Consider the following 27659-nt stretch of genomic DNA (forward strand, 5'->3'; position numbering starts at 1 on the left):
CCCTTTATTGGGACCCTTCATTGATAAGCATGTACATGATGTTGAGGAATAAAATTGAAGTATAAAAGCTATACAAGAAAAGAAAAAAATAATGATGTTGGTTGAGCAATTCATATAATGCTGAAAATTGATTATTCTTTTCCCCATGTGAAAACACAAGTGACAATGGTTCCATACTGTTTTGTGTCACTCCAGGTATTCAGGGCCCATGGCATTGCTCCTTTTGGAACATTGCAGGGGAACACAGAATAGGCTTTTCTGGACAACCAGTGACTTCCTGTACTGGATCCCCTAACAGAGATGTCCTTACTTGCAAACTACCTGCCTACCCCCTACTCCACCCTCCAATTCATTCTATTCCCCAAGCCTTTCTGATCTAGCAGACCCAAGAAGCCCTTTCCCCAGTCATTGGCTTTGATCCTGGGCCTCAGGACTGGCTGTGATTCGAGGTACCCCCTCCCATCTTTGGCTGTGATTCTCCTTCACCTCCCCACCAACCAAGGCACAAATCCTCAGACCCCTGCCCTTCCTTCCAGGGCACAACCTGATCCTCTTCCCTCCCCCAGTTGCTGCACAGGTCCAGTCTTTTTTTTGCCTTCAGTGCAACTGAAAATAACTGACTTGCTTCAGGAGGCCCTCACTGAAAGTCAAGTTTAGTGACACTAATTTGGGTGCCATAGAATTTCTAGGCCATCATCCTTTCAGGAAGCTTCTCCTATCCTCTTCCTGTTTCTTTCAGTATTGCTCCCTTTACGCTGGCATATGTCCAAATCAAAAACACCTTTGCCTAACTTAAAAAGCATATTTTAAAATGGTGAACAGTGGAGTCATAAATTGAAGCAGAAGTGCAGAATGCCCTTAGTGAAAATATACTTCCATGACTGTCTTTAATGACTAATAATTTTGTGATAACATTTGCAGTAATGCAATCCGAACTGCAGGTAAAGTGTTTATTTATGTGTTCTATTTCAAATGTTCATTGTGCAGAATTCCAAATATGACTCAGTCAAGGCTTGATATAATAGTTTGCTTCACTTTAATCTTTGATCACGTGGAAAATATAGTAAAAGATACACTACATGCCAACAAGATTGTTTTGATTTTTTTTGTGCAACTGCTTATTGCAAAAACTTTTTATTTTTAGCTTACAACTCTGGGCAGAGAACTGCATTTTGCATTCTCCCCTTTTAACCTCATTGTCTATCCATTTTTGTCTTTTCTTCTCCTATATTCTTGAGTATTCACAGGAAGTGGAAGGGTGGGACTTCCAACTCCTTTCCTGTTCAAGATATTCACCGATAGGCTTGTCAACCAAACAGACTACCTGCACTTTCAAGAGTATATTCTCAGCAGTCCTCAAGGGGTTCACAGAATGGAGCTATTCCTACTGTACAGGTGTGTCTTGTTAGGCAATCGGAAGCATTTAGTTGCTTAATTGTCTATCACTGTGGACACTAATGAAGGTACATGTAATTCCTGCTGTTTCTGTTGCAAATTTTGTCCATAAGCCTCTTCGCATGTTAGGAATATGTCTCATTCCCAAATCCACTAAGGGGAAACAAAATTATTGAGAATTGCAAAATATGCAAAGCCACTGAACACTGAATGCCCAGTTTTACTTTTGGAGACATCATGGTTCCTCCCTCAGACTGCCATCCTACTTTCTCTGCTAGATGTATATGTGAGGTTGTTGGATGAAAGTCTTCATTATTTTTCCATAAAATCTGTGAGGCCATACCCTGCTTTCAAATAAAGGGAAGAATGATGAAAGTGGAAAAGAAAACATTGATAAAGCAGTTATCTTGAATAAGGCAATGTTTTATTCAGAATTATCTCGATCTAAAAACTCAATGCAAAAGCTCTTCAGCCCTTCATTTCAGCAAATGCTGGAATTGTAAGGATTTGATATTTTTACTGTTATTCTGCTTTGTTTTACTTCTAGTTGGTACAAAAAGGTTCAAGAAAAGAAGGAAAATTGTTGGACATTACTACTTTCATTTCTTTAAGAGTTAGCCTCTACATGCCTTCATTCTTCTCCCTTGGTTAGTCCTATCTTTTATGTCACTTCCAAATTTAAGTTAACCTGGAATTAAAATCTCTTGTGGTATAGTGGAGTGAAAAAATCACCTGACTAAAATTCCACCACAATGATGTAAATTTTTAAAAGGGCAGTGTTTGTGTAATTATCACCCATATCATTTTGGGCATATTTGTTTTTTCTAAAGGTTGCTACCTTTGCAAAGGAATGAGGAAGTGTTGTTATAGCATGTGATGAATACTCTGACAGTGTTGTTCCTTTTCTTAAAACATTATTCTGCTAATAAGTTTTTTTATGTAACTATTTAATAATTAAAATTATAACCAGTGTTTTAACTTCAAAGCAATTATAATATTTGCTAAAGATGTGACTTTTTTTATCTAATAAGATTTAATAGAACATGGACCAAGAAGACATTTTGCATCTAGATTCTTAATTAGTTCTTAAAAAGTAATGTTTTCCCACGCTCCCTGCCAATTTTAACCTCAATAATCTCAGTAGGAGGAAAAAAAGCACCTCATCATTGCTTCATTTTATTTTTACTGTTAACCACTTGATCCCCATCCACTGCTGCCTCTCATCACCCTCATCTTGTGGTGAGCAAAGGACGAATGTGCTAAGGTCTCAGTCGCCTTTGCAGCAAAGGCCACAATCAAAATTGTCATTGGTAGACCTACAATAACAACTGTAAGGTGCCTCTCGAGTGCCACATCAATTTCAAGGTCACATGGAAGGCCAACACCAAGTTAGGGTGTATTCTAATGGGTTACAAGTTAGTGGAGTCATTTATTTTTTAGTTATTTGCATAGCAGATGATTGAGGATCAATCAGTGAATGTGGCAATCCAGATTTCATTAAGGTTTTTTTTGATCTATCATAAATAAAATAGTTAACTTTTAGATTGTATTCACATGCAAGAATGGCAAAAAGTTTAGGCTAGAATCATATGTGGGAAGTGTCAGATCAGAAGTGGGTCACCGTTACGAGGTTATGTTAGGGCTATTCCTATTATTGTTGATTGTGAATATATACAGACTAACCCAATGAGCTAGACAATAGCAGACAGATCACAACAAATATACTGTCAGACGCAGAAAGCACAGGCCCTTCAAAAGTAATGCTGATGTGTGCTTGAGATAATGGCAAGGAAGGTACAGTGGCATGCAAAAGTTTTGGGCACCCCTGGTCAAAATTTCTGTTACTGTGAATAGTTACGTGAGTAGAAGATGAAACTGATCTCCAAAAGTCATAAAGTTAAATATGAAACAGCCTTTTCAACATTTTAAGCAAGATTAGTGTATTATTTTTGTTGTGTACAATTTTAGAGTGAAAAAAAGGAAAGGAGCACCATGCAAAAGTTTGGGCACCCCAAGAGATTTCAGCTCTCAGATAACTTTTAACAAGGTCTCAGACCTTCATTAGCTTGTTAGGGTTATGGCTTGTTCACAGTCATTGTTAGGAAAGGCTATGTGATGCAAATTTCAAAGCTTTATAAATACCCTGACTCCTCAAACCTTGTCCCAACAATCAGCAGCCATGGGCTCCTCTAAGCAGCTGCCTAGCACTCTGAAAATTAAAATAAATGATGCCCACAAAGCAGGAGAAGGCTATAAGAAGATAGTGAAGCGTTTTCAGGTAGCCGTTTCCTCAGTTTGTAATGTAATTAAGAAATGGCAGTTAACAGGAACGGTGGAGGTCAATTTGAGGTATGGAAGACCAAGAAAACTTTCTGAGAGAACTGTTCGTAGGATTGCTAGAAAGGCAAATCAAAACCCCAGTTTGACTGTGAAAGACCTTCAGGAAGATTTAGAGTGGTGGTGCACTGTTCTACTGTGCAGTGACACCTGCACAAATATGAATTCAGTTAAATACCAGTAAATGCTGGAAGCAAACATCACATCGTCTGTAAAAACAAAAGCCGAAGATGAAAAGAGGATGGCTTCTACAACAGGATAACAATCCTAAACACACCTCAAAATCCACAATGGACTACCTCAAGAGGCACAAGCTGAAGGTTTTGCCATGGCCCCGACAGTCCCCCAACCTAAACATCATCGAAAATCTGTGGATAGACCTCAAAAGAGCAGTGCATGCAAGATGGCCCAAGAATCTCACAGAACTAGAAGCCTTTTGCAAGGAAGAATGGGTGAAAATCCCCCAAACAAGAATTGAAAGACTCTTAGCTGGCTACAGAAAGCTTTTACAAGCTGTGATACTTGCCAAAGGGGGTGTTACTAAGTACTGACCATGCAGGGTGCCCAAACTTTTGCTTCGGGCCCTTTTCCTTTTTTGTTATTTTGAAACTGTAAAAGATGGAAATAAAAAAGTAATCTTGCTTAAAATATTGAAGAAATGTGTCATCTTTAACTTTATACCTTTTGGAAATCAGGTCATCTTTTACTCACTTAGCTATTCACAGTAACGGAAATTTTGACTAGGGGTGCCCAAACTTTTGCATGCCGCTGTATCTAGAACTTTAAAATTTAAACCAGCAGTCAATACTCACAAGTGGTGAAGAAAGCAAGCAAAATACTTGGATTCATTTCTAAGATTGTCACTTTCAAGTTACAAATCAAATTTGAAAATGCATCTGTCCTTAGCTGCTTCTGGATATGTATTCAGTTTTGGTTTCAAAATTGCAAGAGATTCATAATGATGAAAAGCAATCCAGCACAAGTCTTTGAGGCTAATTTTCGAACTTCAAAGCAGTGTTTTACAGAAAGATTGTCAACTGCCGTGCGATTTTCCTCTGAGAAGAAGGAAGCTCATGCTCCTTGACTACGGCACTAGGAAGGTTTTGTTTGATGGGGTTTGAGAAGTATGGAACACGGTTAAATATAAACAATGTTGAGGTAGATTATTGGACAACAATTAAACCGTTCATAGGAGGGGGATAGAATTGTAAAATATTCTGTCAACAAATTGATGGAGCTGAAATTGGTAGCATTTTAAAGGATTAAATGAATTAATATGAGGAAAAGAGATGCAGAAAATAGCTGGGCCGGTGCTCTTTCGAGGTTGCCTCTTCAAATGTGACTTTTGTTTTACTCTGTTCTCTGCTGGAGAACCATTTGTACCCGCATGGGCAGAATCTATTAAGGAAATGAATTAACATGTTATTTTTTGTCAACCAATGTACAGGCCTTCCCCGGGCTACAGACACCCGTACATGGGAACGGGCTCCCATAAAATTAAATTCAAACAAGAACCAATCTTGAGGGGGGGGTGCGGGGTGGAGAATCCTGTAATCAGACACTATTTCTCTTAGAAACCCAGGCTGCCAGTTTCACCACAGGAGGCCACTTAAGTTGCTTTGGAATTTGACAAGCAATCGCTTCTATTGGTACCTTCGCAACAATACTATATTAAACAATGTAGCATGCACTGGTACTTGAAGTCTGAGGAAACCAGTCATTGAGAGTGGGGCATCCTGACTCTGTACAATTCTAACTAGGTAGGGAAAGACAAATAAATGTTCATGTTAATTGATCCTCATCAACACCATTCATCACAATGCTGTGGAGGTATGGTTACAGTGTTGCATGATTTTATGTACTTTCTGACTTATGGACAAAAGCAACTCGTAAGCATCTGTAAAAACAGATTCTGTACATAACCCAAGGATATCCTGTATTTGCTTTCGCAAGTCATTATACAAAGAAGTAATTCGTGGTTCTTCCTCTTGAGAGTTTTTCCATTAATTGGGATATTCCCCAAATCTAATTCATTTAATCCAAAAAGCTACCAAGAATTTCAGCTCCATCAATAATTGTTAAAAATGGGGAAATTAGAAACTTAGGAAAGGTAATAATTCTAGTATATATTTCATTGAAGGTGGTGTAACAATTTTTGTGGCCTTGTATGATTATGAAGCAAGAACAACAGAAGATCTGTCTTTCAAAAAGGGTGAAAGATTTCAGATCATAAATAATACGTGAGTACTTTGGACTTTTGAACAATAATGATATTTTAAAACCTTTCTGTAGTTTATTATTACATCTTTTTCTGTGCAAGTTTGAAGGTTTTCTTTTTACAAGCTTAGGATAGTCAAACTATAACAATTTTTCTGAGAATGCTCCTGTATACAGAAACCGATAAGCACCCCCATGATTGGTTTCCATTGTATGGTTTGAGAAACTGATGAAATTGGTGCAATGAAAGGCTCTAAACCATGTGAAGATTTTTCATAGTTGCACCCTGCCGTGGCCTCTTATGTCCTACTAGTTATGTTACTTAATACTGTTAGCTTTGGGTGCAGGTTCATTATCTTTGTATAGAAAATATGGTAAATGAGTGGAGGAGAATGAATCAACAAGAAGTTTGAAATAATAATCTGCTAGAGGAACTCGGCAGCATCTGTGGGAGGAAGAAATTGTTCGCGTTGCAGGTTGAAACCTTGCGTCAGGACTGCATGAGATTTAAATATGTTTAGCTGTTTTTCAAATGTAAAGAGTTATTCAATAAATCTCTTGAATGCTAGCAATTAGGACTTGGTGATCATTCTGAACTACCTAAAAATTCTAACACATCCTGCTGGGTGTTATTGATCATTATAATGACATGCTAGAGACCATCCCAATAGTATGCCTACAGCTGCAAACATGAATTGTGCCTGTCGTTCAAGACCTTGGGCACTAAAACTGTGTTGCACTTTTTAAAGAGGAAAATGTAATGCCCATGATCAAGGCCAAGTCTGGCTTGGAAAATGAACCGATGGCTGTAGGTCATGTATTGGCATGCAAGGTAAGTGATTGGGGATAGAGGTTTTCTGACAGATGGGGCTGAACATGGGAGAATAGATTTGCACGGCTGCTGAAGAATGAGGCCATGTTCGGTGGCGTGGGGGATTTAGCAAAAAGTTCTGTTTGGGGTCTGGGCCTATGTGGTCCGGGAGTGGGATGGGAGGCTGGAATGGGCTATGGCCAGGGACTTTAAGTTGACTCACAAAATTATTTTAAGGAAGAAACTGTTCCCTGTGGGTGTTAGTTGAGTAAAGGCTGACAAGTACAAATTGGTGCCATATTTCTTTGAAATAAACAGTTGCTAGGCATAGACATATTGAGATTACTGGTTGGAATGAAAAGTACTATTTAAATCCATGTTGCTTTGCTTGTCAATTTTTTTTTACATGACTTAAAAATTTGGTTTTAATATTTCAGTTTGGTTTAATGTAAAATGTTTCCCTGGATGTGCATCTATAGGCCAGTTTGATAATTATTGCTTATTGCTTTTGTGATCTACAGAGAAGGCGACTGGTGGGAAGCCCGATCTATCACTACAGGAAAGAAAGGTTACATTCCTAGCAATTATGTGGCTCCTGCTGACTCCATCCAAGCAGAAGAGTAAGTCCTTTGATGTTTCAAGTCTTACAGGAAGTTGATCACCTTTGGATATTTGCTACTAGCTCTGATTTCCTTTCAAAATTTCTTCTCCACATATTTATTTGGAGTAAAGTTGGCAAATACCTCTATCTCCCAGAATTTTCACTAAACAATAACACATCCTCCTTGCTGATGCAATACATGTTTTGAACATGATTTGAATACTATTATTTATTAATTTGGTTTTGCCTGCCTTGTTCTAAAGTGCTTGTAGGGCCTTCTGATATTCCACTTGGAGCATACCAGGATGATAACTGAAATTATCTTGTAATTTTGTTTAGATTCCTGCAGTTAGCAGCAGTAAAGTCTGAGTCATAGTCCAAAGTTATTTCTTAGTGTCTCTTGTACAAGAAGTAACTAAATTATACACTGCCAAATAGATTTGGACTGGGGAATGGAAACAAATCTCCATCCAATTTGAATGTTTCGCCACTCGTAATAGAAAGAAAGATCCTCAAATTATCCTGTAAATTCTGTCAATTCCTGTCTTTCCTTTTCAGTGCTGTCGCTACTCCAGATGCAATTCAGAATAATTCTTCCTGATGCAACATAATTGCTCATGGTCTGAGCATCGAAATAGCACATCACTGATTAATTGTAACCTTATCTCCATTGTGATATCTCAGAACTGTTTTAAGTTGATGCAAAGCAAGAGTTTTGTATAGCCTCTGGTTTGTTAAATGATTTTTTTTGTTAAGGATGCATTTTCAATCCACCACTTATCATCAACTCATTCCCCTTTTTTTTTGCATTTTTGTGCATGATGCCTCGTCATCCTACAAACCATATATTCCAAGGATTTTTTATATGTAATCTTCTAGTTTCTGCCTTTTATCAGTCTCTAAGGATACTAAGCATTGATGGACAATTATTTTAGCTGCACACTAGCAGAAGTTAGGGTCCAACCTGACTCCAGAGCAAAGCAAAGTAAGCTTCCTGCCCCATGTTTGACTTTGATTCTAGATTCAGGTGGCATTTATGTTATAGCCCAACTTAGCAAAAGTGTGTGTTTATGTGCAACATGGATTCATGCTGTGTGTTCACCTCTTAATTTAGGCTAAAGATCCAGGAAAAATTTGTCTGGAGAATTTGCACTGTGGCATACTTAATTCACAGGGAATTGAAAATACCAAGAGTACAATTGTTAAAGGACTATTGTTTGGCATAAAAGGATAGATTTGGTGGTAGAAAAAATAAATAGCTGGAAGAACTTAGCAGGTCAAGCAGCATCTGTGGAGGCAAAGGGGATGCATCAACATTTTAGGTTGAGGCCCTGCATCAGGACTGGGGGGGTAAAAGGGTAGTTAGCCAGTATATAGAAGTGTGGGGGAGGAGTGGGACAGAAACTAGGTGAAGGGTGGAACTAGATGAGGTTGGGGAATGATGGGCAGATGCAGCCGAGGAAAAGGAAAACATGGTGCTAGTTACTTGAAATTGGAGAATTCAATGTTTATACCATTTGAGTTATAAACTGCCCAAGCAGAATATGAGATGTTGTTCTAGTCTGCGTTTGGCCTCACCATGGAAGTGGAGAAGGCCAAGGACAGACATTTTATTGTGGGACTGGGAAGGGGAGACAAAATGGCATGCAACCGGAAGCTCAAGGTGGCTATTGCGGATGGATCACAGGTGCTCTGCCAAACAATCACCTAGTCCACATTTGGTCTCACCAATATAGAAGAGGCTTCTACATCAGCAAGGCCATCTTGATGTTAGAAAAACTATGCTGGTTTATAGCCAGACTTGTTATGGTTCCTGCTGCAGTAGGTGTCCAGTTTAACAGCTTTATTGGTTTCAAGTGGATGCGAGGTCTTGTGGAGTTTACCTTTATAAGTGCAATATTGGTGCGTATGAATCAGGGTTGTACTTGTGCTGGTGTAAATACACATTGTCTCTGACTTTTTCTGTTACATTTGTCATTCTTCAATTTTTTTCACTCACCCAAAAGTGGTTTCTTAAATTTTATTACCAGTGCTCCCTAGCCTTCTGATGGCCAATTCATTAATTCAAGCTGCTCTGCAAAGTTTTTTTCCGTACAAATCTTAACAATGGCATAGTTTCTTTGTGTCATTCCTTTTAGGTCTGTATCATTCATTTCCTGTTTGTTGGATTCCTGTTTGGTTAAAGGATGTATACAGTCCATGTCAGTACTGTTAAATCAGCAATGCTGTTTATTCCTGATGTGCTTGTAGGTGGTATTTTGGTAAAATGGGTCGTAAGGATGCTGAGCGATTGCTATTACATGCTGGAAATCCACGTGGCACATTTTTGGTTCGTGAGAGTGAAACCACAAAAGGTAGGAACAAGTTTAAGTGCTTAAGGCAGTAAATAATCCAGGGGCCCAATAATTATGCAGGAGCATCGGCAAAACAAGTAGTCAATAAATTGGGTCAAGAGAGATGGCAGTCATAAGGGGAATGCTATAATTCTGTGGGGAAACAAAATTGGCAAATGTAGCTTGGAGGGCAAGTTCATGAAATGTAGCCAAATCATCTAGAGTTGATACAGTGGAAAACCAATTTGGGAATACTGCAGAAGTTTATATTAATGGACACGATTCTCTATGGAGAGTATTAATATTGAAAGAATGTCACATTGAACTTGAAAGGAAGGGGATAGGTCAGACATTGGGTGTCAAATAGGGAGGTGTGGTGTGTATCCAAGGTAGATTAGAAAATTAGATTAAAAGATGTATACCAAAGTAACCAATGGCATACATTTAGATAATTCATCATTTTCAATGATAAACATATCAGCAGAAGAAATACTTCTCTGTGATCCTGCCATAGGTAGCTAACTACAAAAGTTAAGGATGTTACTACATTTATAAGAACTCTACACTGTTTACAAAAAGGAAGGAAGCCCTACGATTGTGAGCTTTAAAAATTAACAAAGGGTAACCAAAAAATTGATGGAAAGAAAATGTAGGGTATGTGAGAAAATAAGAAAGATAAAATATAATTAGGAGCTTTTATAAATATGAAAAGAGAGAATAGCAAAGATAAATTTTGGTCCCTTTGAAGCAGAGACAGAAGAAATTATAATTAAAGAAATAGGAGAAATGTTGCATGATTTGCATCTGTCCTCAGTGGAAGACACAAGGGTCTAATGGGATTTGTGAACTTAATGAAAGTAAGATCTTAAACCAAATGTTAGGACGTAGTAGAAATAAATGAGCCATTTTGGTGGATGGCAGAGTTTAGCTAGTGAAGTACCACAAAGCTCTATGCATGAACCTTAGCTATTTACAATCCATGTCAATGGTTTAGCTGGCAGGACAAGGTGTTCTTTTGTTGACAATACCTAGCTAATTGAAAAGTAAAAAGTGAATCCAAAGAGGGTGCATGAGGATCTGTAGATTAGCAGAAATTGGGAAGAAGATGGCATACAGATTATATTGGGGAGTATGATATAATCTGCTTTTTGACGAGAATGTAAAAAGACAAGTTTTTGAAAGATAGTAAATGTATGCAGAGTACAACTAGTGCTGAGTATTTGTACTTAGACCTCAACTTCTTGTACTCCATCAGTGAATTTGATTTGGAGATCATAGCAAATTCTGGTGAACTTGAAAAGGTAAATGCCATCTGTAAATAGTAGAAGCAACAGTGGTCCAAAGAAATTTAGCAGTCTATATAAATAGATCAATAAAATGTCATTGAATGGCAGGGCAGAATTAATGGACCTTGTGCCCAATTAATCCTCTATCTTCTTGTATGTTCAAAGAGATGGTCAGATAAAAATAAGAATTGTGTGATTATGAATTGAGGTACAAAAGTGTTTTCTGTGTACAGTCAAATTATAATCTGGCACCCTCAGGACTTTGGTGCTGGACTGATGGATTTTCCTCACTACTATATATTATTCCAGTTAATATACAAACACCCTGTGAAGGTCAACCCACACTGTAATAAATCAGACAACAGCAGAACCAAAGAATATACGATTAATGCTTCATTAGTTTAATGCTAGCAGGAGTGAGGGATACAGAGAAAGAGTAAACAGCGTAACCCGAGCTCTGTACTAATCCCACTCGGAGATCCCTTCCAATTCGTCTTTTTTAGATGTTACACAGTAGTTTAATAAATTTTTCACTAAGCCAGGCTAGTTTTAAGAGTGTAGGAATGGGACCTCGGTGTATCGAAAGTGAGTGTGGGAAGGGATGTATCCAAAGTAGGTGTGAGAAAGGGATCCTGGTGAGTCAGAATGCCAAACCATCAGGATTTCCAAACAATGGGATAGCAGATTATCAGACTTTTGCTGTGAATGCAACTGACTGCTGTGATCTGAGTTTGAAGCATTTTAAAACAGTTGATAAATACAAACTGGAGAAAATTGTCACTTGAATCCTTCTAAATCTACTTTTGAAAATGGATTTAAACACTTTTTAAAGTTACTTTAGCAGCGTGTTTTTATATTTTACTAGCAGTCTTTTCAGTTGATCTATCACTGCAGTCCACATTTGAATCTGTTTCTGTTATCTTTCTCCATATTTGAGATGTCTCTGACAGAAATGGGGATTTTTTGTGCATGTAGGCTTATGGGCGGTCATGTGATATTTTATCAAAGATGGCAGGCATCATTTCATTCTGGCTTCACAAAAATCCCAAAGTAACAACTTTATTATTCCAGCATATAATTTTTCAACCTAGCCAACACTCTTTGCAAAAACATGAGTGGGAGGCAACAACAAATATAATAATTTTTAAATATTTAAAATTATAAACAAGTACAGAAGATTTCCAGTTTGGTTTATGTCCATGTAATATTTTGGCATTTTTATTGAACTGAGCAATGTTATCGCAGAATTTAAATCTGTACTGCATAAGCGCTCTTAACAACATGGAATATGTTTTTGATTATGGTTTATGAGCGAGTGCATTAGAGTGAGCAGGGAGGCTTATACAATCAACTGATGAGAACAAAGATTGACTAGAGAAGACTTGGGGTGCAAGTAAGAGCATGCCTGGAAAATGAATGTCCAATTGTTCAAAGCAATGTTGGTGGCAAGATAGGAAAGTAAAGAGTTGCAAAAAGAAATTTTGTTCTGCTGCATTAAGTTTAGATCTGTCTATGTTTTTGTGTGCTTTTGAGCTGGTGTTGACATTAAAAGGGAGCTGTTATATTGTTTTAAGATGAGCTTAAAATATTTGTCAAGTTGATTATCATAATAGAAAACTTGAGCTGTTCATGGGAATGAACAAAATTTATGAAGAAATATAATTTTCAAATGCTTTAAATTACTTTCAGGTGCATATTCCCTTTCAATAAGAGATTGGGATGAAGTAAAAGGTGATAATGTCAAACACTACAAAATCAGAAAACTCGACAATGGTGGCTATTATATTACGACAAGAGCACAATTTGAGTCACTACAGAAGCTGGTGAAACACTACACAGGTACTTTCTGAAAGAATCAGATAATTGGAATTTCAGAAATACATACCTTATTTGAAAAGTGATGGATGAATGGAACTCATGCAGAGTTAAAAGTCCAGATAACCACAATTTATTTTAATATGTAAGCATATACTTCATGAATAGAGGGCACTTTGTGCTTCAAGTGGAATAGTAGGTGTCATTGCTTGAGTTAATGTATATAGAACCCTCTTTCTATTACTAATGGTTGATGAGCATGTTATGGTTCCAAAATGTACGGAATATGTTATTATTCCCATGGACTCGAGCACATCTTTCGGATATATCGAAGAACAGCTTGGTTATAATAGCTGTTTCATTGAATCAGAAAAGATGTCATTGGTGATTGTTTAAATGGGGAACTTCATAATTCTGGTTACCTAGGAAGAGAGAAACTATTTTAATCTAGTTTCCCATTGTAGCCACGTAATGTTGCATTATAAAAGATTGACAAACAGCAATTAAAGTTCCATCAAATTCAGAATTGTAAGAGATTTATGGATTATAACATTGTGAAGTATTTGTTTCATTGCATGTTTTTAATGCCTTTCACACTTTATGTTAACTTTTTAGTAAAATTATATCATCAATTTCTTTAGATCATGCAGATGGTTTATGCCATAGATTAACTACTGTGTGTCCTACTGTGAAACCACAAACCCAGGGACTAGCTAAAGATGCATGGGAAATTCCTCGGGATTCCTTGCGTCTGGAAATTAAACTTGGACAAGGTTGTTTTGGTGAAGTGTGGATGGGTAAGTTTATATGGCGAAGGGGAAGAATAACATTGTTTAAATTAATGAAACCTTTAAATTACAGGTTCTGTCAGGATAGGCATCAGTTATCTTTTGTTTTTAAAGGTGACCTATTTTCAAAACAGTCATAGTTTAAAAAGAATCTCACCAAAGTTTAATAGCCAGCTGAGCTTATCAGTTCCTAATCAAATGCAAAATTCCTGGAATCCCTCTCCTGAATAACAGTATTCAGTTCTGTTTACCTTAGTTTTGCTGTCCAAATTTGCACTTAATTTCAAATTGTTTGCATCATAGTGTAATTCAGTAGTGTACTGTCAGTCTCAGGTAATAAGTATTCATATTCAAGAGCAGAAGAAATAGGTGCATTAGTAGTTCACAATGGTCTAGTGCCTGTTCCACTATTCAATAAGATCAACACACTTCCTCACTATACCCATATCTCTTGATTCCTTTGGTGTACAAAAATCTGTTAACATTATTCTTCACTATATTCAATGACTCAGCATCCGTAACCCTTCAGGGTAAAAAAAAATTCCAAAGAACCCTCTTGATTGAATAAATCTCTCATCAGTCTTAAGTGACAAAACCATTATCCTGAGACTCGCCAATAGTTCTGGATCCTTCAATAATTGAAAGCATCCACAATATCTACTTTGTCAATGACAGACTATGTTGGTATTTTTAAGACATTCAAAGGCAACTCTTCAAAGATTGAGAACATCTGGGAGAGAAGAACCTTTCTGTTCACATTGTATAAACCACAGACTCTGGTTGTGTGGTGGGTTTGCAGTAAGACACATTAACAGGTGGAGCTCATGGTTTTATCCACCAGAATAGTGAAATCCAGGCCATCTTCATTCAATAAGCTCCTCAAAAAACTATTCCACCCACAAAGCAAAAGAAAGATGATGATAGCAGGGTCAGGGAAAAGGATATGCCACCACAGGAAAGAGCAACCTCACTTGCTGTTCATACATGCTTCCCTTGATTTCAGTAGATGAATAAGGTCAGTGCATGAAAATCAGTGTGAGAGGTAACAGCAGGTCTTAAGGAAGAAAAGTCTTTAGTTGAATCAGAAGTTCTTCACCCAGCCCATAAGTTGACTGGAGGAGAGCAAACATTTCCCCTTTTTTTTTCCAAGAAAGGCAGCAGGGAAAAGCCTGGTAACTATCAACCTGTGAGCCTAACATCAATGGTAGGGATGATACTGGAAAAAAATTTTGTTGGAGAGAATTAATGATTACTTGGAAAGGCAGGGGCTAATTGGAGACAGCCAACATGGCTTTGCCAAGGGCAGATCCTGTCTGACTGATTTGATTGAATTCTTTGAAGAGGTAACAAAGTGTATTGATAAGGGCAGGAGAATAGATTCACATGGGAGACTAATTCAAAAAGTTAGGGCCCATGGGATCCGGGCCATTTTGGCAAACTGAATCCAAAATTGGCTTGGCAATATTAGACAGAGGGTGATTTTTTTTTTTGCAATCGGATACCTGTAACTACTGGTGTCCTACACTGATTGGTGCTGGGACCCTTTTTGTAATATATGTGAATGACTTGGATGTGGGAGCCATAATCAGTAAGTTTGCAGATGACACAAAGATTGGCAGAGTTGTTGATAGTGAGAAAGGTAATCTTAAACTGCAGAGAGATATCGATGTGTTGGTGAAATGAGCTGAAAATGGCAGATGGGACTTAATCTAGACAAATGTGAGGTGATGCATTTTGGGAATACTAATGAGGCTAGGACATACACCATGAATGGTAGGGTCTTGAGCAGTATTGTGGAACAGAGGGACTATAGAGTATAAGTACATAGAACATTGAAGGTGGAAATACAGGTAGATCATGTGGTTTGGAAGGCATATGATGTACTGGGCTGTATTGGTTGAGCATTGAATTCAGAAGTAGGAAGGTTGTGCTCTACTTTTATAAAATCCTGGTCAGAACTCAGCTGGAGTATTGTGTAAAGTTCTGGTCACCATGCTCTAGGAAGGATGTGATAGTGCAGAGGAGATTCACTGGGATATGCCTGGGATGGAGCAGTTCAGTTATGAGAGGAGACTGGAGAAGCTAGGTCCATTCTGGATAAGATCTTTATTAGTCACATGTACATCGAAACACACAGTGAAATGCATCTTTTGCGTAGAGTGTTCTGGGGGCAGCCCACAAGTGTCGCCACTCTTCCGGCGCCAACATAGCATGCCCACAACTTCCTAACCTGTACGTCTTTGGAATGTGGGAGGAAACCGGAGCACCAGAAGGAAACCCACGCAGACACGGGGAGAACGTACAAACTCCTTACAGTGGCCGGAATTGAACCCGGGTCTCTGGCGCTGTAAAACGTTACGCTAACTGCTGCACTACCATGCCTGCCCAGAGCAGAGGTGATTAAGAGGGCACATGATTGAGATATCTGAAATTATGAGGAGTCTTGATAGGGCAGACTACAGAAAACGTCCCCACATCAGATCAAGATAAAAGTAGAGGGCATAGATTAGGGGAGGGCGAAGAAATCTAGAGGGGATATGAGGGGGACCACCTTCACCCAGAGAGTGTTAAGTATGTGGAAAGCAGAGAGTGATTGAAGCTGGGTCCCTTATAGTATTTAAGATGTGTCTAGATGAGCACTTGAATCGCTTTGGCATAGAAGTCTATAAACCAAGTGCTGGGAGATGGGATTAGTAAGGAAGAGTGTTGATCATTCGGTGTGGATGAGTTGAGCCAAATGGCCCATTTCCATGCTGTACAATCCTATACGACTCTTTGATCTTAAAGATACCATAGTAAAGCCAAGCAATTGTTTAAAGCGACAGGTCCAAGAGAAACTGATCAGGATTCAGTAAAACTTCAAATGCAATCATTTTACAACTGACTGTGCACTGTTACAAGTTATAAAAGGATATGATATATTGTAGACAGTTCATACCTTGCTAATGTCTGTTGTTTTAGAGTGCCTCTTCTATATTTTATCAGGTGTGGATCTCCCAGTAAATAATTTTTTTGCAAAAACACCATGAAACATTTTGTTTATAGTGATTTCACTAATTTTTATTCAAAGAAATGTTCAATAGAAACTTTATCTTAGTTCAAGCATGTTTTGGAAAACTGGTTAAACTTGTATGCAGCATTGCTAAATTTACAACAGAAATATTAGTTTATGGTTACCAATTAAAGATATGGTTGAAATATCAGGGTTACAGTTTTGTTCATGCCAAGGGGTCTATTTGGCTACATCAGGTAACACAAGCATGTCTAAAGGTGGGAGAAGTAAAAAAAAAATTATTGCAACAGAATTGTGAATATGCTTCCAGCATGTTATCCTTTTATTCTTTTCAGGAACTTGGAATGGAACCACAAAAGTGGCAATTAAAACACTAAAACCTGGTACCATGTCTCCAGAAGCTTTTTTGCAAGAAGCTCAAATCATGAAGAAATTGCGTCATGATAAACTTGTACCGTTGTATGCTGTTGTTTCAGAAGAGCCAATTTACATTGTAACAGAATACATGGCAAAAGGTTAGATTATATGTAAATAATGTTCTTGTAAAACTGCTATGACAAGTATATATGCCCTTTTGTACTTGGATTTTAGAGAAAACATTATCATCAATTTTATTGATTTAATCATTCCTGAAATATTGGTGTAGAAGTGCTACAATCGTATATCCACACGTGTATGTGTGTAATGGTGTGGTGCGTTAGTGTGATCACTTTTAATTTTAAATACAAGATTAATAGAAAATCAAGAAACTGCAAAAGCTAGAAATCTGAAATAAAAACAGAAAATGCTGGAAACACTCAGCAGGTGAGGCATCTTCAGTGGAAAGAGCAGAGTTAATGTTTCAAGTTGAGGACTCCTCATCTTAACTGGCATAAGCACGATTCCTGGATTTCAGACTATATATAAAAGATGGAAGGATTCCTCCAATCAGTTTATGTGCTGGTTGCTTTTTTGCCGGTTATCTTTTTTGATGATTGTTAAATGGATACCATCCTACTGATTTAATTCATCCCTAGACAGGGTAGTCAGTAGAGAATGAGCATTTTCTGTATGGCCATGAATTCCATTTGCTTTATAATGTACCTGTTAATACTCAGTTTCAATATTCTTTTGAAAAACACGATGCTGGAGGAACTCAGCAAGTCAGACAGCATCTGTGGAGAAAAGCAGGTGGTCAATGTTTCGGGTCAGGGCCCTTCTTCAGAACTGAAGATAGAAAAGGAGGAAGCCCAATATATAGGAGGGAAAAGCAGAGCAGTGATAGGTGGACTAAAGAAGGGAGGCGGGGTGGGCACAGGGTGGTGATAGGGAGGTGCAGTTAAGAGATAGTGATAGGCAGTTGCAGGGGAGGAGGGGAGAGCAGATCCACCAGAGGATGGGTCAAAGGTAAGGGGAGAGAGGAAAGAGGGGGGATAAAAAGGTAGAAAAAAAGAGGCTAGGAAAGGGAAGAAGAGAAGAAGCATGGTGGGTGTGGGAGTTTTGGGGAAGGTGGGGTGGGGATTACCTAAAGTGGGAGAATTTGATGTTCATGCCATTAGGCAGCAAGGTTCCAAGATGGAAAATGAAATGCTGTTCCTCCAATTTGCACTTGAAATTTTCCTGGCAATGGAGGAGGCCGAGGACTGTCATGTCAGTGATAGTGTGGGAGGGGGAGTTGAAGTGACCGGCAACGGGGAGATGCAGGTTGTGGTTATGGACAGAAATGGTAACCTAGTCTGCGTTTGGTTTCGCCAATGTAGAGAAGGCCACACTTGAAGCACCAAATGCAGTAGACGATATTAAGGGAGGTGCAGGTGAATCTCTGCCTTACCTGAAAGGACTGTTTGGGTCCCTGGATGGAGGTGATGTAGGGGCAGGTGTTGCACCTGTGGTGGGGGTAGTGGAAAGTTCCCAGGGGAGCGGGATGGGGTGGGGTTGAGGAGTGAACTAGGGAGTCGCGGAGAGCGCGGTCCCTGCTAAAGGCAGAAAGGGGTGGGGTGGGGAAGATATACTTGGTGGTAGGGTCCTGTTGGAGATGGCAGAAGTGGCGGAGAATGATGTGTTGGATACATAGGCTGGTGGGATGAAATGTGAGGACAAGGGGGACCCTTGGGACAGGGATAGAGTCCCCCTTGTCAAATCTCCCCTCAACATTTTGTGCTGCCAAGAACAACAACTTCACTTCTCCAGTTTAACATTAGCTGAAATGCCTCCTCCCTGGACTCACTGTTGTAAGTCTTTCCTGCGTTCTCTCTTGGATTTGCATCTCTCTCCTAAAGTCAGGTGACCAGAAGTGAATATATACCCTAGTTGTGATCAAACCTGTGTTCTGAACATGTTCAACATCCTTGTTCTTGTTTGTGAGTTATTATGCTTTGCTAACTGATAAGGATTTGTATGTACTAGTCCCCCTCTGTTCTTGCACATCCTTTAGAAATGTGCCTACTAGACTATTGTCTCCTACTTGTTCTCCTAACGTATATCACTTCACACTTCTGTGTATTAAATTTTCATCTGCCACTTGCTTGGCCATTCAATCAGCCTGTCTTTTGATAGACTATTACTTGCTGTTTACTATGTGAGGTTTGTGCCACTTAAAGATTTGGAAATTTTACCCTGCATACCCATGACCCAAATTATTAAAATAATTTAAGAAAAGACAGTGGTCTTGCACTGACACTAGGGGGTCACCACTATATTTTATCCTCCAATCTGAAAAGCAAATGTTTGCCAACATGCTGTGTTTTCTGCTTTAATGCGGATTTCTTTTCACTGTTGCTTCTGACCCTTACGTCCTCAATTTTGTTAATGACCTTTTATGTAGGATTTTATCAAACCTCTTCTGAAAATCCACTGCATTCCCTTTGTCAACCTTCTGTGTTACCTCAACAAAACATCAATTAGAATGTGATTCTATGTGATCAATGTGATTTGCCTTTAACAGATTCATACTGGCTTTCCTTTATCAAATAAAACTTCTCTAAGCACCTACTTATATGTTCCCTGTTTATTTCCCAAAGCTTTGCCACAGCCAGGGATAAACTGGCCAGCAGTTGACTGGCATGCCCTTGACCTTTTTTAATGAACAATAATATAGATTTAATGAACAATAATAATGCTGCACAACCATTTTCCAATCCTCCCCTCTGAAGAGGATTGGAAGATTGAAAATTCCTTCTGCAACCTCCAAGCTCATCTTACTTCACACTCTGGTTACAGCCCTTCCAAACTTGTTGACTTGTTTACTTTAAGCATTGCTAGCCTTTCTATTCTGTTGTCCAGTGATATCTAACACTATAGGAGGTGGGTTCTGTTAATAACTAAAGTAATAGATTCCAAACTTATTTATATTTGATCATCTATATGTGAATGTAGCTTCTAAAATGTGTCTGGTTGTGTATGTTTTCTGCAATTCCAGCAAAGCTCTTGTTAGTCATCCGGCTGACTGCTCAACTATCAACTTCATTGTGTCAAATGTACTGTTTCATTTCACCCAGTTATATCCAGTCATCCTTGCAAAAAGAAATCATGTTCATTAGGCTACAAATATTGTCCCTTTGTTACCAACAGCTTGCATATAGCACCTTTAATATAGTAAAACCTTTCAGGGCACTTGACAGGAGTGTTAATAAGTGAAATTCATTAAGCCTTGTATGAAGATGCAAGGGCTGACCAAAAGTGAGTTTATTGTCCTCCTTAAAGGGGGAAAGGGGATTTTTAGGAGGGAATTCCAAAGATAAGGGCTGAAGATTAAAGATTCATTCCTGCTCCAATTATTAAAAAATAATATAATGGTACAAGTATTAATTTTGTTTCCTGCTACAGGGAGTTTACTGGATTTTGTAAAGGAAGGCGATGGGAAATCCCTGAAACTTCCTCAACTTGTTGATATGGCTGCACAGGTAAGTAAAATAAAATCATTTAAATATGGAATTGGGCACAGAATTGAGATTACAAAGGACTGTTGGAGGTAATGATAGTTCTCCGTTAGATGTATTCATGAAAAGGATTAGAAACCTCCATACAGTATGGTTGCAAGTCATCTGAAAATATTTTAAGTCTACAAGTTAAATTCATTATTGTGTAAATTGAACTTGTTTGAGTAAGTAAGATATTGATTTTGATGTGCATCATGCAGTTACAATGATATAATTTGGTATTTCTGAACCACAGTACTGTTAATTTTGCTTTGTGCTACAGATGTTATCGGTACAGTTTTAGATTTTGCAATTCTGACACCCACTAAAGCTCTGTTTTGAATATCAGCAAAAACTGGGATACTAACAAGGGCATCCATAGTTTCATAAGATGCCCATTATTGTTTGTAACATGCTTATTCTAAAAATGGAAAATTAATAGGTTGAATTCCAAGCACCATAGCTCTTTTTCAAGCTGCCATGTGATTAACTTTTATGCTTATGGTACTTTGCATAGTGTATAAGTAGCAAACATTCAGTCATGCCACTTTGAATTTGTGAAGCACATTGATTTTCTTAGTTGATTAAGATCATTAAAAATATGTGGTTAAATGTGTTTGAACTTTTATGTTTAATAAGATTGCTGATGGCATGGCGTATATTGAACGAATGAACTACATCCACAGAGACCTAAGAGCAGCCAACATCCTTGTGGGTGACAATCTTGTATGTAAAATAGCAGACTTTGGCTTAGCACGGTTGATTGAAGACAATGAATACACAGCAAGACAAGGTAAATGTTGATAATTCTATATACAAACATTTGTGCATACGAATTAGGAACGGAAGAATGTCACTCCGCTCTTGAGTTTACTCTGCCATTCAATAAGATCATGGCTGATCTGATTCTAGCTTCAACATCGTATTCCTGTCTATCCGTTTACCTCCTTGCTTATCAACCACCTATCTAGTTCAGCCTTAAAAAAATTCAAAGACACAAATATTCAAATTTCACAGGATACAAGCCTAACTTGTCCAACTTTTCCTCCTAAGTCAACCTGTCCATTTTTAGTAAACAGTCTCTGAACTGCTTCCAACATACTTACATTGTTCCTTATGTAAAATGACTAGCACTGTATACAGTACTCCAGATGTGGTCTTGCTAATGCCTTGGGTAACTGAAGCACAGCCTCTCTATGAATACTCTTGCATCCAATTCCCCTAGCAATAAACAATAACATTCTGTTAGTTTCCCTAATCACTTGCTATACCTGGACGCTAGTCTTTTATGAATCATGTATTTGGACACCTGGATTCCTCTGCATTCAGAATTCTGCAGTCTCTCACCACTTAGATAATGTTTTATTATTTTTCCTACCAAAATTAACAATTTCACATTTTCCAACATTATACCACATTTGCCAGATCTTCGCCTGCTCATTTAACCCGTCCTCCTTTTGTCCTCCTCACAACTTACTTTATTATCCATCTTTTTCACAGATGCTACCTGACCTGCTGAGTATTTCCAGCTTTTTGTTTTTATTTCAGATTTAAAGCATACGCTGATTTTTTTTATTTTCAGAGGCAGCAATTTTGATTGAAGGCCCTTCAACAGAACATGATCAAACATAATTTCCCTTTTATAAAACAGTATTGACGCTGCCTAATTATTTTAAATTTTTTTCTAAATTCCCTGCTTTAACAATAATAGTTTCTAACATTTTTCCAATGATATGTTAATCCAGCTGGTCTCTTAATTTCCTACAATCTGTCTCCCTCTCTTTGGAAATAATAACTCATTTAAAATCTAATTGAAACTTTGAATTTTTAGAATTTTGTAAAGTTAAAACCAATGCATCAACTGTCTCACTGGCATTTCTTTTAAGACCCTTGGATAAAATTCATCCGCATCTGGAAATATGTCAGCCCACAGTACCAATTCCCTGTTGTAATTTTTCCGAGTTCCTTCCTCCCCTTCTAGTTCCCAATTTACAGTTAATTCTGGAATGTTACTTGTATCCTTGAAAGTGAAGTCAATGCAAAATACCCGTTTAATTCATCTGCCAACTTCTTTCCATTTTATTAAAAACTCACTTCACAGGACCAACATTCATTTTGTTAGCTCTTTTCTTTAAAAAGAAATTTCTTGCTAGATTTGTTTCAACCTGTAATTTTTTTCCTTATTAATCTTTTAATCATTCTTTGATGCTTTTATATTCCAACCACTCTTCCTTTTACTTTGGTTTTGAGATTAACTTTTTTTTTAGTCAACTGGTTATGTTAGAATTAAGTACAATTTTGTATGGTCACACTGTTCCAATAAAAACTAATGTCTCTTGCATAGGAGCTAAATTTCCCATCAAATGGACGGCTCCAGAGGCTGCTTTATATGGACGGTTTACAATCAAATCTGATGTGTGGTCGTTTGGAATTCTGCTGATAGAGCTGGTTACTAAGGGAAGAGTACCATATCCAGGTAAATAAAGGCAAAATTCTTAATCACTAGTTCTTGCAAACAAAAGTGCTGAGTAGACAATTGGCTGAATATTTCATTTAATAAAGGAAGGTTGGTTTTGAGAGAATCCATTATGCTCACAACATGTAGCACAGACTCGAGTCCACACCTCTTTCTTTCTAGACTTCATTTAAGGACCAGAAATGCTTGCCACTTCATACCTTAGACTTCTTACAGCCCTAAAGATGCCACCAGAAAGCCACAGATGAGAGTGAATGAATATTAAAAGCAGTTTCCAAACTGAAGTAATTGCAAACACTTTTACTAATAATATAGGTGTCACAGAGGCAGGAGCCACAGTACCAACTCCTGCATCAGCAAAAACAACTGCCTCAGATTAACTTATTCTAACAGATTAATTCATTTTTAAATTCTAGGAACTGTCTAATCTGTCAGAATTAGTTAAATATTGAGGAGTATTTTGTCCATTTCTGGCCACTATGAAGAATGATGCCAAGATCCCAGAAAGGGTGCAGTAAAGGTTTACCAGTTCCAGGGATGAGGGATTTCAGGTACAAGATGAGATGGGGGGAAAAGATGGTGATGTTCTCCTTGGAGCAAAGAAGGTTGAGAGGAGAATTTGTCGAGATGTGGAAGATCATGGTGGGTTTAGATAGAATAAATACAAGTTGTTGCCATCAGTGAATAATTGAAGGACTAGGGGGCATGAATTTAAAATGCAATGGTGGAGTTTTTAGAAAACCTGCTGGAAGTGGTAATGCTCTACAATTCACTGCCTGTAAGGGTGGTGGAGGAAGTCAGTAAGGACTTTCAAAAGGAGATTGATAAACACTTCAGCTAAAATAATTTGCAGGTCTTCAGAGAAAGAACAAGGGGATAGAATAGTTGGGATTACTCCACAGAAAACTAGTATAGACTCAATAGTCCAAATTACGATTTCCTGTGCCATAATGACTCTATAAAAGTACCATTAAAGGCACAAGTGGTTTTCCATTTGATAATTGAGGATGATCTGATTCGCAGATTAGTTTATGGGTGTGATTGTGACTGATCTTCCACTATCCATTGCCACTACCTCAGCAGACTAGATCTGTGAATAAAATTTAAATGGTAGGAAAAATTGCATTCATATACCACCTTTCCAAGTTTTAGACATCACCAAGTTCTTCACAAATAAAGTATTTTGGTTTGGTCACTGTTACAACTTAAAAAAATATTTATTGAAGTCAGTGGACTGGGTAAACTCACCTAGCTTGTATCATAACTAGCATAAAGATGGTTATGGTTGTTGGAGGAAAATCCAAGATATTATTGCATGAGTTCATCAGTGGAATTTCTTAGGCACAACTACTTTCAGCTGCTTCATCACTGAACTTCTTGCTATCACAAAGTTCAAAGTGTGGCATTGGAGTATTTATTTAAATTGGCAGCTCCTCAGATAATTAAGCAGTCAGTGCCCCTGTGCAGCAAAACCCGGGCAACATTTAGTCTTGGAGTCATAAGTAGAAATCAACATATGCAGGCAACAGAAACTCTAAGGGAGTTTGATCACCTCCCCTTGACATTCAATGGTATCAACATAATTAAATCTCTCACCACCAAAATCCTGTGATTGCCATTTAATTGGGCAAGCTGTATAAAATACTGTAGCTTTAAGAACTGGTCAGGTAGCAAGTGGTTTGCAGCAAGTAACCCATCTCCTGGCTCCACTAAGCATTCTGGCAACTGCAAAGCAGGGGTGGAGTGTGATGGAAAACGCTCCACTTGTCTGCATGAATGCAGCTTCAGCAACAATTGAGCCTTGGGGTCACCCAAGACAAAGCAGCCTGCTTAATTGGCACATCTTCCATACCTTAAGTGTTTTCTGTTTGTCTCAGCAGTGCATCATGTCTCCAATGCGTTTGCATACTCTATAAGTGGCACTGCAACAACTCACTAAGGCTATTTTGACAGCATCACCAAGCACACAAACTTGACATGTCATCACATGGACAGCAGGCATGGGGTTAGTTAGCATTGGAGTTTTTTTTTTAACCAAGTCCTTCTTCATCCTAACTTGGAAATATATTGTCATTCCTTCCTTGGGCCACAATCCAGGAAATCCCATTGTAACCACAGTGTCTTGTGATTACCTTTGCCACAAAAGCTGCAGAGGTTATATAGGCAATTTGCGATAATCTCCTTAAGGCTAGTTAGGAATAAATAGTTGCCCTGATAACTACACCCACGTCACACAATTCAATAAAAAGTGAAAACTATTATACAAAACAAAATCCTACAGACAGCTATTAGACCATTATGTATTCAATTTTGTTATTTCCATCTGGAGCCTCAGAGAAACATTTTATCTCGAAAGTTACACTTATAATAGTGTGGCACTCCTTCAGAACTACATAGGAAATTCATAAGTCACAGCAGAATTGTGTAGTGAAATGTAAATAGGTTTCACAAACTAAGAGCTGAGTCTTTTGTGTTCACTGTTGTGGAAATGGCCGTTGGATGTTTTCAGAAACTAATCAGGGCAATTTGCTAAAATCAGTGCTTTCTATCATGGCACCAAAATGTAGACTGGAAATGTGAGGAAAAATAGTTCAGTCGCACTGGTTGAAATTATGATTACTGTCGTGTTGCATAAAAACTCTTGATAACAATGAACAGTTTACAGAATTAAGTACAATCTATATATTCAAAATGGATTTCTGAAAACTTTTGGAAGTCCTCCATAAAATCTCTACAGCCTGAACTCAGTTTCTACTCAGATTCAATGTACAGGTTTGTCATGATTACTGGGCACTTAAAACTGCTTGCCTATTTCTAATCTGGGTAAAAGATGGTAAATGCTTTTAATTTAATAAATAGATCTCAGTCAATTATCACTCAAATCTTGCTTTCAGGTATGGTGAACAGGGAAGTTTTGGAGCAAGTGGAACGGGGCTACAGAATGCCTTGTCCTCAGGGATGTCCAGAGTCTCTGCATGAGCTCATGAAACAGTGTTGGAAGAAGGATCCTGATGAAAGACCAACTTTTGAATACATACAATCCTTCTTAGAAGACTACTTTACTGCTACAGAGCCCCAGTATCAACCTGGAGATAATCTATAAACAAAGTCAACTGCAGTAGGCTGTTGTTCTGCCAAGATTGTAGATGTCTTGCTTCTCGACGCTGAATCAACACTAATAGCCAATTCGGAATGCCACTATGCGGTTGCACAGAACCACTTTTTTTCTTGAACATGTATCATCATTTGCCATTTCACTTCAGGGTACTAAGGAAATTTTTATGAACTCCAATTGTTTTTAGGTTAAAAGGGGTGTAGGAACAACAGAGCCCATGTTTTTAAATGTGAAGAGATACAATCATGTAAAACACTAATCTAAATATTAACTAAAATCCACTATTTTTGAAGAGGAGTAAGTCTTTAACTTTTTAGACAATTAATACAGCAGACTGATAGACCTCTTGGGATTAAATTTACCCAGGTCCGTTTATAGTGAGTGCAAGAGTTGATCTAGTTTGGCAGACCTCAGTAATCAGATGACTGTAAGCGTGAGTATTGCACTGTGTTCAATACTTCTACTGATGTAACTGGAAATGCAGCATAAGATTTTAAATTTTATACATAGTTTTGAGTTTAATTCAGAAATCAGGAAAATAATGAACACGTTTTGTAACTTTATGAACTAAACTACAATCTTTTAAACTTGAAATCATGTAATATTAGCTTGGAAATAGGTATGGGGTGCTTTTTGGTTTTTGGGAAAAGTTGATTTCAGAAGAACAATTTCCAGTAGTGACTGTAAAGGGCTTGATATTTAAGGATGTAGCTTATTTCTACTAAAGAAAATTAGAAATCATAAGCAAATTAACCATAACTTGCAGATTCAGACATATCAAGCAATAATTGACGCAGTGTTATTGCTGCAATGTGATAGTGACCAAGGTAGAAATGCCTATCATGTGAACAGCAACGCTAAGTTTATTAAGGATAAATAAAAACAGAATGCTGGAACTACTCAGCAGTTCAGTAAATTTATTATATACTGTGGGAGTAATGTTGAAATTTAGTCATGACCTTATCAGCACTGAAGCACAATTCCCTGAAGGTGGGCAACAGCATTTTCAGATAAGTCTAACTTCCAAATGTTTACAGAACTTGTTCTATCCATGGAAATTTTTCTAAAGAGCATATCTTCTTAATCAGTGCCATCAATTGTACATTTTTTCCTTCAGTATATTTTGTGATAGTTTTAAATCTGTATGAAATCATAGAATCTCTAATTTTTGTTCATAACCTTTTTGAAAATAACCAAGCCTGAGTGTTTGTTTTCTGTACTAATTTCAGATCTCCTTTGCCAGAAAGCTTTCTGATGATTATTTTCATTAATGGACTGAATCATTCCTGTAACAACATTTGTACAGTAAATAAACACTAATTTGTGTTATTGCTTTACCAAGAGAGGGAAAAAATGGCTCTTTTTTAGTTATTTCCCATTTCTCTTAATTTCCTGTATCCTCAAGCAAAATACCGTAATGCAATATTAAATTTTCTATTTTGTTTCATTTATAGCGTGCACTTGCAAAATCTACTTCATTAATTTTCCATCTCTAAGACTATTTCAGTCATTTCCAAAATATGTGGGGAGAAAGTGCTGAAAGGATTTCTCTGAAACCGGCATGTCTATGATTTTC

At 37.8% G+C, this 27659-nt stretch overlaps 1 protein-coding gene across 2 annotated transcripts in view; it reads left to right on the top strand.

Moving 5' to 3' along the window:
- Positions 1 to 27534, top strand: part of yes1 (YES proto-oncogene 1, Src family tyrosine kinase) — a 52768-nt gene extending 25234 nt beyond the window's left edge. Inside the window, exons 1-11 of one of the 2 annotated variants that reach the window (XM_052023078.1) lie at positions 2006 to 2042; positions 5873 to 5972; positions 7282 to 7380; positions 9612 to 9715; positions 12670 to 12819; positions 13437 to 13592; positions 16932 to 17111; positions 20401 to 20477; positions 21132 to 21285; positions 22837 to 22968; positions 25863 to 27534. In XM_052023078.1, the coding sequence (XP_051879038.1) occupies positions 2021 to 2042; positions 5873 to 5972; positions 7282 to 7380; positions 9612 to 9715; positions 12670 to 12819; positions 13437 to 13592; positions 16932 to 17111; positions 20401 to 20477; positions 21132 to 21285; positions 22837 to 22968; positions 25863 to 26071 (1383 nt within the window). In that variant the 5' untranslated portion in view covers positions 2006 to 2020 and the 3' untranslated portion in view covers positions 26072 to 27534. Of the gene's footprint in view, positions 1 to 2005; positions 2043 to 5855; positions 5973 to 7281; positions 7381 to 9611; positions 9716 to 12669; positions 12820 to 13436; positions 13593 to 16931; positions 17112 to 20400; positions 20478 to 21131; positions 21286 to 22836; positions 22969 to 25862 lie in introns of those variants that run through there. The other variant, XM_052023079.1, reaches the window with a different exon arrangement.
- Positions 27535 to 27659: the final 125 nt, after the last annotated feature.

The sequence above is a fragment of the Pristis pectinata genome, chromosome 9 (genome assembly GCF_009764475.1).
Source record: "Pristis pectinata isolate sPriPec2 chromosome 9, sPriPec2.1.pri, whole genome shotgun sequence".
Lineage (NCBI taxonomy): Eukaryota > Metazoa > Chordata > Chondrichthyes > Rhinopristiformes > Pristidae > Pristis > Pristis pectinata.